Below are 12120 nucleotides of genomic sequence, written 5' to 3'. Positions count from 1 at the left end.
CCCCATCAATTCCTCTGCTTTTTATAACTGAGAATGGAGTTTGGAATTAGATTGCCGGCTGGGCAGGCCACCAAAACCACTCAGGAACCCCAAGGAATCTAAGGAACTGTAACCACGTGTGCCAACTGTGAAGTGGGGCCAGGAACTGTGTGAATGATCACATCCAAGCCAAGCTCATGAGGGGACTTAATGACACAGTCAAGGAGTACTTGGCTGACCAGCTTCTCTGGAAATTTCGATCATATGCTCCAGCCCTGGGTCAAAGTTATTCTGGTACAGACATTGCGGCCTCCTTAAGCTTATTTAATAAATCAATTCAATCTTGGTTAAGATTTCTCCTTGCCTTGGGACTTCCCTGGTGGTCCAGTGGTTAAGACTCTGTGCTCCCAATGCAGGAGGCATGGGTTCGATCTCTGGTGGGAGAACTAATATCCCATATGCTGCACGGCATGGCTAAAATAAACCCAAAAAACAAGTTTTAAGAACTTCTTGGCCAAGAAAGTTGCAAAGAAAGGGTTAACTCTGAAATCTAGATTAAAAAAAAAAGCCTCATGGATGAGATGGAAAATAAACTGCATTAAAAAAAAAAAAAAGATTTCTCCTTGCCTTACTTCATGCCTCAGGCCTTATTTGTGGGAGGGTGAAAGGGAGAGAAGAAGGTTAATCCACAGGCCTAAACCCCGGCACCCTGGAAACGGCCAGGTAGACCTTCATAAAATTCAGTTCTTTTTTCTGTGTTTATCAAGCAGTTACTTTACCTGAGTCTCAGTTTACTCATCCATAAAATGGGTTTTCCCAGGGTTTTATAATGAAATAATGTATGAAAAACCCTGGTGTACACACAGGCATCCAGCTGTAATAATAACCATTACTGATTTTTCTGACATCCTTTTGAGAGTCAAGGCCAACTCTGATGGGCAACAGGGATCCTCAGACAAGTTTCCCCTGGTTTGATGGGCCAAGGTCTTTGCCTTGGGCTGGGGCTCTGCAGAAGGTCAGGAAACCAATTATTCCCACCAGTCCAGGGAGTGTGTATGCACATTACCTGGGGTCTTGTTCTGATGCAGATTTCATCAGGTGTGGATCTGGGGTGAGGCCTGAGATTTTGCATTTCTACCAAAACTCCAGGTGAAGCCCATGTGGCTGGTCCAAGGACCGCACTTTGATTGACAAGGCCCAGTGGTTCTCCAAGTGTGGTCCTCGAAAGGGCCAGAGATATCAGCGTCACCCGGAACTTGTTAGTGATGCCAGTTTTCAGGCTCCGCCCCAGACCTGCTGAATCAGAAACTCTGGGGTGGGGCCGGCACTGTTTGTAACAGCCCCCAGTTTTGGGACTGCCTGACCCTGGAAACCAGAGCACTTGCTCACGCCAGTTGTCTTCTGGGAGTTGCCTGGCATGAGCCTAAATGGGGAGAGTCAGCTGTATCTCAGCAGATGGTAAGAAAAGCGCAGCTAGGAACCCAGATCTGGGGGAGAGGCGTGGTCTGGGCTATCTGCACCCTTGGCCTCCCACCTCTCTCCCCCCTGCTTCCCTCCCCCACCACTCCCTGACTTCCACGCAGTTTAGACTTTGACAGAGACCTTATGGACCCCTCCACTGAAGTTAGACAGGAAGGCAGGCCAACGAGTAGTTACAGAGAGTCCATGAAAAGTGTATGTTTGCACTTTCCAAGGTCCTAAATCCCAGGTGTTGGGAATTTGGGCCCCCTCCAGCAAGTGTATCCAGATATGCTCACAACAAAGAAATGGTTTGTATATCTCTAATTCCAGTCTACGTCCCTTTCTCTTTTTCTCCCTCTACTGCCTCCCAACCATGATTTTTGTGCTATATCATTTTTTGAATTAAATAGTACTCACATTGATGTTGCTTTGTTAATACCACAACTATGCTCTTCAAATAAATCAATGTATCTTGAGCACCTGCCAGGCACTCTTCTGGCTGCTTTCATTTGTGTGTGTGTGTGCGTGTGTGTGTGTTTAGTTGTGGTAAAATACACCTAACGTAAAATTTACCATTTTCACCATTTCCAGCTGTACGGTTCAGTAGTGTCAAGTACATTCACATTGCTGTGCAACCAATCTCCAGAGTTCTCATCCTGCAAACAACACTGAAGCTCTGTGTGCCAACTGAACAGCAACTCCCCTCCCGCAGCTCCTGGCAACTACCCCTCTACTTCCTGTCTCCATGAATTTGACTATTCTAGTCATATAAGTGGACTCATACAATATCTGTTCTCTGTGTCTGGTTTATTTCACTTAGTATAATGTCCTCAAGGCTCATCCATGTTGTAGCATGTGTCAGAATTTCTTTCCCTTTTAAGGCTGAGTAACATTCCATTGTATATACATACCACATTTTGCTTATCCATTCAACCGTTGATGGACATTTTTTGGCTATTGCAAATAATACTGCTATAAACACGGGTATAAAAATATCTGTTCAAATCCCTGCTTTTGATTCTTTGGGGTATATACCCAGAAGAGGAATTGCTGGGTCAGATGGTAATTCTATTCTTAATTTTTTGAGGAACCACCCTGATGTTTTTCACAGCAGCTGCACCATTTTACATTCCCACGATTTATCATTTACTCCTCAGAACACTGTGAGTTGGATACTAGTAACTCCATTATACAGATTAGGAAACTGAGGCTCAGAGAGGTGAAGCCACCTGCCTGAGGTCACGCAGGTAATAAGTGTTTCATCAGCGATTAGAGCCTCAGTCTTTCCATAGCAGCTCCCAGGGGCTCCAAAGGTGTGGCCTAGTGTCCAGAGGCAAGAGCAGTGAGTCTGGCTCATAGGGAAGACTTGACAGTCCTTACTGACTGGAGAAAAGGAAGGCCCTAGGCTGGCAGCTGGGAGAGATTTACAAAGAAGCCCTAAGGGAGTCATCCTAATGACGCTAGAGGGTAGAGCTTCGGCGGCAGTACCCTCTGGGGAAGGGGCTGCAGAGCCTTAGCTGGCTCCACCCCCAATGCTAGATGGTCCCCGTCTTCTGGAGCTATTTGTCGAGGAGCTGCTGCAGGCTCTCTGCCCGGGCCAGGACCTGTACACCACTGTGGGTTTCTCTCTTGCCCTTCTATTTGCCTCTCCTGGGAACTAAACCTATGGACTGGGGTATAGTTTGGACATCAGGCAGAGTCCGCTTAGAGCTAAATCCCAAACTTAGGAACCTCAGAGGTGCAGCAGGAGGGGCTTTGCTGCTTACAGGAGAAGAGCAAACGAAAGTCGCCTATCAATTTACCAGCTCATTTTCTCCGGGTATCTTAGCCTCCCCGCTGCATTATTTAATGGCATTTACTAAGCAAGAAGGTGTGAATTAATCCTGTGTAGTGCTCCTCCGAGCATGGCCAATATTCTTGTTCTTGAAATTGGAGATGGGAAACCTAACAGCAAGCGCCCACACCTCGCTGGACAGAGTTCAAGGGTGTGTGCCCCTCCTCAGCCTTGGCTGAAACGTTGCACCCAAGGGCGTGGTCGCCATAGTGCTTGGGAGGCTCACCTGACATGCCACGAGTCCTTTCTGAAGTCCTAATGTTTCCAGCTTCCCTTTGCAAACTGTCTTTGTGGTACAGAAAATGGCCCAAGGCAGGAGACGGGAGGCAGGGGGGACAGGGGCAGGCGGCCCAGTGATTCGGGGACACAGAGTCACTATGAACAGCGTGGGTGATGGAGTCGGGCAAACTTGGCTGGCACCTCATTTCCTTGTTACTGGCTGTGTGTCCTTAGCAAGTCTTGGCACCTCTTTGGGCCCCTACTTCCTCATCTGCTGATGAGCAAACGTGGCAGCTGTGAGGCTTAAGAGATTGCCCCGTACAGCTCTCGGCACAATGTCAGCTCCCAGGAAACGGGCTCCCTGGGCCTGTACAATCTCCCTGCAGAAGCCTGTCCCCTCCCAGCCTACTTTCTTCCCTCCTTGCCAGGTTCCGGGAAGCGGACTGCACTAGCCCTTCTCTCTTTCCCCAGAAGAAAATTCCTCCAGGCCTTAATCGTCCGTGCTGTTTTTCTCTCCCATCGGTGTGTGCGTACGTGTGTGTGTCTACTCTAATGAGTTGGTCAAACAAATGTGCTCCAGAACCACTCTGATGAGACCTGGTGGGGACGAAGAGGGGGCTGGACGGGAGGGAAAGGGGGAAGGTGGAGTGGCGGGCACCATTCCAAAACAAGATGCTGTGGATCTGGCGACCCTAAATCTCGTTGATCTTCTGGGCTGCCATATTCCATTACGGCCTCACCTCTAGTTTCCTGTCTCCTGAGCTCTCTTCCAGCGTTGCTGCTTTCCGGGTTTCTCTCTCCCACAGACCTCTCTCTTTCCAAGCTTCACCCTTTGGAAGCTCGAGCACGCATATTTTCCCCACCGGGTGTCATTTCGTATGTCCGTTTGGGAGAGTTCTACTGATTCCGTGGAACCTGGGTTCCCATCCCAGCTCTGCAAGTGACTAGCTCTGTGACCTTGGCCAAGTTACTTAACTGTTCTGTGCCTCAGGTTCCTCATTATAAAATGGAGATAATAACAATATGGACCTCATAGGATTAGTTGGGGAGATTACAGGTGCGAACAGAGCTAAAGTGCTTAGGCTCTTATATGGCACACAGCAGACCCGCCCCAAAAAACATGACTGTTGTCACCGTCTGCTGGCGTCAGCCTCCACGGAGGAAAGATGTATGAGCCCCTGTTTCTAGAAGCGATGCCCTCTGTTTACTCTTCAAGGTAAACTGAGACCCCAGACTACAGATTTCAGTGATCGGTAACATTTCCAAAGAATTGGGGCTGGGGACTCAGTTTAGGAAAAAGATCACAACTACTCTCTACCATCACCCTCTTTCAGGAAAGAAAGGACATCAATACCCAAAAGAAAAAAAAAAAAGAACAGCATCTCAAAGGATAGTTCTTGGGAAATGACAGTTGGCATACTTGAAACTAACATAATTGTCATGGCTACATTGTGTTTTTTATTTTTTCTTTTCTTTTTTCCTTCTGGATCAGCACTGGGAAATGCTGATCTCAGGGTCATTTCAACCTCCAGCCATCAACTAAGAGAAGGAGGAGAAATTGTAGCCCGGAGCCTTAAAAGGGGACCAGGAAGCAGAGCTGAGCGTCTCCGTGTTTCTCCAACAATAAGAGCAAAGTGCTGAGGAAACTCTGTGACAGAGCCAGGAGCTTCCTTCTCACAGAGCAATTTCAGAACTCAAACACACACCCACACAGCAAGGCAGGACGCTGGGTTTCCAAGAGCAGCGAATCAGGATTCCAAGTGCTAGAAGTGTCCCTGCCGTGTGTAATACAGACACCCCTGGAGCAGTTCCCTTTGCCACTGCGAAGTCTGTGACAGCTGAAGCTAAGAAAATGCTGTGACAGACAGGTCCTGTCAGGACACTGGGTGGCTTCCTAGCCAAGTGACCAACTGCAGGAGACTGGGGAGAATTTAAATCCAGCCCAGCTGCCCCCCAGGAGAGTGACTAACCCCAACACTTAAGGACAAGCCCCAGACCAGCAGTCACTCATTCACAGGGGACGGTTTCCCTGCGCGCAGATGACACCCAAGCGTCTCACCTTGGGGCTTCTCCTGGAGAGGTGGACCTGTTCCTGTTCCCTGGCAGGAGGCGGCCACCTGACCACCCCGCTGGTGGCATTCATGTTCCTGCCCCTGCCTTACTCCTTTCACTGTATCTTTCCACCTGCCTCTTGAATTTGTTCTCGCTTGAGGCAGCTGAGAGGTGCGAGGCTCCTGAAACCCACTGAGGGTCCTCGCAGCTGCTATGAGTCTTGGCTAATCCATCACGATTCCCTGGTTTGACCAGTGTTTGAAAATCATAACACCACTTAAAAGTGCTTAATAGAGAAAATCTTTGAGATGACACACATCAACTTGACCTCTTACTTCTTACTCCCTCAATGTTTCAAACACACAACACAGCCTTTCTGTTCAGCATCCTTTCTGGGGACCAGCCCTTGGAAGGAAACAGTTGGCCCCAACTTAAGTCTGCTCTTAACGCCAGTGTGGAAGCCGTTAAGGTGATAAAGATGGACAGAGCAGGCATTTCCTCTCCAGGCAGAAGGAGGATGGGGGAGGTGCTGGCACTGTCGGCAGTGGCAGGGCCAGAAAGGGCTCTCTGGAGAAAATGAGCTGGACAGAGGCTTGGAGGTGGGGCTCTATATCTTTGCTTTTTATCTGAACTGACAGTGGGAAACTTATCACTGGGTCCTCCTCTTTTACAAATTAGAAAGGTGCTTTCATTCCCATTGGCCTGTTCTACAACATTCTGAGACAATGAAAACTGTGCCCTTAACTGGGCTGTGGCCTCCATGTTGGATACACATGTTGGGAAAAGCAAGGGGCTTTCTGAGCAAGCGGAGGGTGTTTAATTGTTATTAGAATCGTGTAGACCTTTGGGGTCAGAAAGGCTGAATGCTTACTTTTGCCATGTGCTAGGCCCAAGTTTGTTCATCCTAAAAATACTTTATGGGCTCTATTTACTAAACCATATACTTGTCACCAGGGGCTGGGGATAAGGGAAAAAAATAAAACAAAATTGTTGAGTCCATCTCCATAGGATACTGTCACTATGGGATGCTAAGTGTACACACAGGAGAGGCAGCTACCCCAGACTGTCCAAGGAAGGTCTGGGGTCCTGGAATTCTTTGCAAAGGAGGTGATACTAGCTTTCGCCTTAAAGGAGGAGGGAGGGGAAGTAAGGATGGGTGGGGTGTGGGGTTAAGAATAGTGTGTGCAAGGAGGTTGTTCTAGAAAGCAGTAAGAACATGTGCAAAGGCACAGAGGCATGAAGTCATGGTACATTCCAGGGAACTGTGAGCAATACAGAATGTCTGGAGGCCAGGAAGGCTGAAGAGAGAGGCTGGGGACAGATTAGGTATTACCTCTTACGCCATGCTAAAAGCAATGGGAGCCTTTATAGAATTCCACTATCTCTGAGAAGTATTTATCATTTGCGATCTACAACATCCCCAATTTGTAAAACCTAAGCAATTTTAAAATCAAGCAACCCCGCTTTACAAGGGGAAAGAGGCCCTGAGTGGTGAATTGGTTTCTAAGATGGATATCTATTTGCAATTTAAATTTGATGCTAGGAACAGTTGGCAACAAGGGCTTGGAGCAAGTCAGTTAAACACCAGACTTTCTTTCTGTCCTATTTTATCCTCCAATCATGTTTATACTTGAGTGAAGTACATGAGGACTGGGGCGAAGAATGGGCTTTTAAAAAATGTTGCACGGTCTTGTGCGAATATGTGTGTTTCTTACAGAGTGCCTGGACTGCAACTGCCCAAGGTCATTTCCTTTCTCATCCACCTGGACTCATCCACTGAAAGGTGCACCTCACCTCATTCTCAGCTGATGGCAGTAGTTGCCAGCCCACGGATCTGAGGGTCAGAGCTAGTCCTTCCTTGTCTATTACCTTCCCAGACAGTGTCTGATGTTTGGGGGGCACCAGGACCCTGACCATGGTGTACTGGACGGCATCAGTTCTGACCGGTCAGATGTCCATTCTCGCAGGTCAGTGCCCGAGAGGGACCAGTTGTTAAGCATCTTTAACTATCACCTAGTCCAGGTTCCTGGATACCCAATCTTGTGGTGTGTAGAAGTGAGGAAGGCGTATTCAACTGACATCAGAATCAGGGCTGCAATGGAATGGGAGTTTTCTCTCCTTCAGAAGCTATATAGCCCAAGGCCCCACCTATAAGTCTGGGATGCTCAGGCCCATGGCCAGTGAGCTTGTCTGGCAAACCAGGGTATAGCATCACACTGAACTTTGACTGGACCAGAGGGGCACTTTGGGGAGACGAGCCCCGAGTCCTTCTCCAATCCTCATTACTCACCTTCCCTCCTTCTAAACCGCTGAGGGCAGGGGAGCAGGTAACTACTAAGTCAGACCAGGCTCTTAGGAAAACTGGGCCTTTGAAAGTATGTGGGGGGATGAGTTAGGAAGGCTAGTTCTGAGACCTATTATGTAATGTTACTGCAGGGGGCAAAGAATTCGAAGGACAGGGCAGTCTAGCACGGCAGTCAAGACAGGGGCTTTGGCTTCTCTTAGAATTAGGGTCATTTGCTTTATCACAAGCAAGTTATACAACCTCTCTGAGCCTCAGTTTCCTCACTGATGAGCTAAAGATAGCCACCCTACCTAGCTTCAAGAGGTTTGGTGAGGACTGAGTGAGCTAGTGCTTCAAAGCAGTAAGCACGGTGTCTGGCAGTATTTGTGCTCAGCAAATAGTAGCTTTTGGAGCCACTAGTAGGTGACCATTGGGTTGCCAGGAGGATGACATGTGTTAGCGTCTATAAAGCACTTGGAATAGCTCTTGGTTCATAGCAAGCACTCAATAAATAAATGAATGTTAATGACCACCATCATCTTCACCTTCACCATTGCCATGATTTCTGTTATTACTAGCTACATCCTCTTTAATAAGAGTTCTGTAACTATTTTACGATTAGAGACCTCATTCGGGGACTAGGGCATTGGGTTATAAGTGAGGAGACCTGTGCAGGCTTGCCCTGTCCCTAACCAGCCAGGGTGTGATCTTGGATAAGAGATGCTACTTCTCAGGGTCAAATTTATCCTAATTGTAAAAAGAGAGGAGGTTTTTTAGGGGGAGCCCTGCACTCCTTTCCCACCCTAAGGCTTTGTGAGTGTCAGCCTTCCCTAAGGATGCCGTGTATGCTCATCACTGGGCCAGACCCCAGAAAGATATTTATCCAGTAGATGTTTACTGAATGCCTTCTGTGTGTCAGGTTCTGAAGGCATCACGGTGGGCAAGACAGCCGTGCCCATAACTCTCTCTTGAAGGTTACACTCAAGACTAAAGCCCAGGGGATAATCAGAAAAAGAGTTTTAGCTTACGACTTGGTCCAACTGACTCTAAATTTGGGGTGCTGCGTGAGTTGATGGGGGCTGTTTTACCAAAGCTCCACCCAATCTCTGATTTAGAATTTGAATTCACTCTTCGAATGCTTTGAAGAGCATTTTACATTTTTTTTTCTCATTCAGCCCTAGGGAGACATTTCCCCAAGCAAGCAATTTAGAAACAGAACTTTGAAAATCATCACTTAGGAAGAGACGTGTCTCTAGGGAAATAGCCCCTGGAAGAAAACCCCTGCCCTTCATAACCCGTTATATGATTCCTTGGGCAGGACAGAACTTCTGAGATCACCACAGCAAAAGCCTTATTTTATAATAAAAGGAATCAAGAGTTTAGCAAAAATATATCTCAGTTTTGTTCCTCTAGACGATACACATGAAATTGTCTTTCCTCTTTTACTTCTCATGTGTTAATCCTTGGAAAATTTACTTCAGGAAGAGATTTTTCCTTCTTTCCTTCCTTCCTTCCTTCCTTCCTAAAAGATCACAGGGTGCCACCATTGTCTTCCAGAAACAGCCATCCTTTCACAGAATTGTCTTCTCCCAGGGAGCGGTACTGGCACGTAATTTGTAATCTTCCCTAGCACAGGTCAATATCAAGTAGGGGAAGGGTGGGCAGGGCTGGTGCAATAGCACCGTGGTCTCGAGGATGATCCCAGGTCTCCCGGAAAGGCAAAGCATAGGGGGAGGAAGATGAGTCCTCCTCCTGGCGCCGCCTCACTGGCCACTGTGCTAGGGCACTGAGCCCCCGCTGGCTGCTCAAAGCTGGGGTGCTTCCAAGGATTAAATAAGAGACTGAGCTTGAAACTTGGCTTGAAAAACAGATATAGGGGGCTGCGGGGATTCCGGTCCTCTGTTTCATGTCCTTCCTCCCCCAGTTATGGCAAATCCCAGATGAGTTAACAGTGTGTGGGGAAGACTGGGGGTGGGGCTGGAGGAGGGGCTGCGGGAGAGGGGTCTCAGGCCTGGGTCAGGACTGGTCAAGTCAGGGGTCAGCCTGCGGACAGGGGCAACAGAAGGGGGGATAATGTCACACCAGATGACACAAAATTGTTAGACAGTTTTCCCCAGTGTGGGTCCAAGCAGGACCCCCACACACACACACAATGAAACACATCCATAGCACAAGAGCCCTGGGATTTAAATATATATGTAAATGCCCTTCTTAGCTCAGGCCTTGCAGCTTATTTCTGGATACCGTTAGAACAACCTAACGTGGGGAGTAAGGGCTTTACAACACATTTGGCAGGGAAGTGTAGCATTATGTGCAAAGTGATTTGTTGATTGCATTTTAAAACTTAAAAGTCACTGGCCTATAGAAGAAATTCGGTAAAAGTTCAGTGAATGGACAAGCGAGGGATGCCTGAATGGGTGCAGCTCTTACGTTTTCATAGCAGAACAATGGGCAGCTGCTGGTCCTTCCCTCACACGTCAAGGTCAGCAAGTGGTCTGGGCCAGGCAGAGCCCACATCTGGGAGAAGAGTGTAGGAGCCGAGAGGAAGACCCTCCCCACTGCGTCCTCCATCACCTCAAGCCTTGCCTTGCCTGATTTCCTTTCCGATCCACGTTTTTGAGGCGAACAGCTACAGAACGTAGCGTTTCTCTATCTCCGCGTGGGAGCATGTCGTGTATTAACTGAACACTATTTGTGAAAGTTTTCTGAGCTCTTGGGGAAACCGAGAATGAGGAGGAGGGAGAGGCAGAGAAACGTTTGGTGCTTGAAGAGCACTGGAGTTCACAGAAGGAATTCTGCGGTGGCCAAGATGGGAAGGGGCAAGGAGAAAAGGAGAGAGCAGGTAGTGGCGCCTGCCCCAGGTTTGAGTCCTTAGGGCCTTGGCATCCTGGATCAGGACTGGCCTTTCCCTTCTGAGGGATCTGTCAGCTTAGCGAGCCCTCAACTAGCGCTGATAGTGAATGAAATAACAGATGGGACAAAGGAGGGGCGCACGCGGTGCGGGACTAGCCCCACGGAGGAAGGGACTTTCTGCCCACTCTGCGACCTCACTTTCTCTCTGCCCAGGGCCAGGAGGCTCTCCAAAGGGCCCCTCAGAACCCTGGCTGCACACTCCCCCCACCTGCCTACAGCGGGTTGGTGGCTCTTTGTAGCGCCGAAGCGGAGAGGGGCCGGCCCAGGGGCGGGGCGCGACTCTCAGCCTCCAGGACCCACAGCAGGTGCGTCCCGCGCCGCAAGCGCGCACTCTTGGAAGTCCGGCGGCAGGGCAGGGGCTCGCGGTTCCCCCGCTGCCCCCGGAGAGATCGGGAGAAAAGCGAGGGCTAGAACGCGTGCTAGGCACCCTCCTCCCCAGCCCCCGAAGACGAGAGGGCGGTGGTACAGACTTTCCCGAAAGGTCTCCATCGCGGCGCTGCGAGCGCACAGGAACCCGGGGGCGTAAGGGGAGCCGCGGGATTAGCTAAGCGCCCAAAGCCAGGTGAAGGTGGGGAAGGGATCTCAGCTAACCCCCGCGCGCTCCGCCTCTAGCGGTGTCAGCCCACACCCCTGTGCTGGGCTCCCGGGCCGGCGGGAGGCGCGTGTGCGTGTCTGTAGGTACTGGGGACACTCGCCTTCCCGGGAGCCCGTGAAGAGCCCCCGCCCTCCGCCCCGGCCCGGGGATCCCCTCCCCCAGCACAGAGATCCCCGCGCGCCCCCTGCCCACTTTGCTCAAGCGAGAAAGCGGCCGAGCAGGAGACAAAGAAACTCCTGCCTCCTCCACTCTCGGCCCCTCCGCCCGCCCCAGACACTCCCGGGCGCCCTCCCTCGACCCCGGAGACAACGCGCGCGGACATGCAGAGGAAAGGAGGCAGGGTGGGCGAGTCCGCTCCCCGACGCGGACCAGCTGGAGGCTGGCAGTGCTCCCTGCCCGGGGACTCCCAGTGGCAGCCCCGCCCCCACCCTCCGCTCCCCAAACAGTCCCGGGCTCCCTGCACAGCCACCCCCGGCCCAAATCGTCCCCCGGCTCTCCAGCGGAGCGACAGGGGGGCGCGGCGCACACAAAGCGGGCGTGAGGGAGGATGCGGAGTACCGGGGTGGTAAGAGATCCCGCCAGGGCTCGGCACGGGCCCAGGCGCAGCTATTTACCCGATTTCTTCTTCGATCTCCGAGATGTCTGCGAAGATGAGGAAGACCACGAGCAGCGTGAGCGCAGCCAGCATCCAGCTCCGGAACTGCAGCTGCATGGTGGGTTCGCGCCCACCGGGACCCGCGCGGGCCGGCGCAAGGAGCTGGGGCTGGAGGGCGCAGCGGCAGG

General features: G+C 50.5%; 1 protein-coding gene across 2 annotated transcripts in view; it reads right to left on the bottom strand.

The window, feature by feature from the left end:
- Window positions 1-12049, bottom strand: part of ST8SIA2 (ST8 alpha-N-acetyl-neuraminide alpha-2,8-sialyltransferase 2) — a 57036-nt gene extending 44987 nt beyond the window's left edge. For both annotated transcript variants that reach the window (XM_024767715.1, XM_024767716.1), the window contains exon 1: window positions 11952-12049. In XM_024767715.1, the coding sequence (XP_024623483.1) occupies window positions 11952-12049 (98 nt within the window). The remainder of the gene's footprint in view (window positions 1-11951) is intronic.
- Window positions 12050-12120: the final 71 nt, after the last annotated feature.

This window comes from Neophocaena asiaeorientalis, unplaced genomic scaffold (genome assembly GCF_003031525.2).
Source record: "Neophocaena asiaeorientalis asiaeorientalis breed wild unplaced genomic scaffold, Neophocaena_asiaeorientalis_V1.1 scaffold297, whole genome shotgun sequence".
NCBI lineage: Eukaryota > Metazoa > Chordata > Mammalia > Artiodactyla > Phocoenidae > Neophocaena > Neophocaena asiaeorientalis.
The sequence above is the reverse complement of the archived record's forward strand: the minus strand, read 5'-3'. Positions and strand labels throughout refer to the sequence as shown.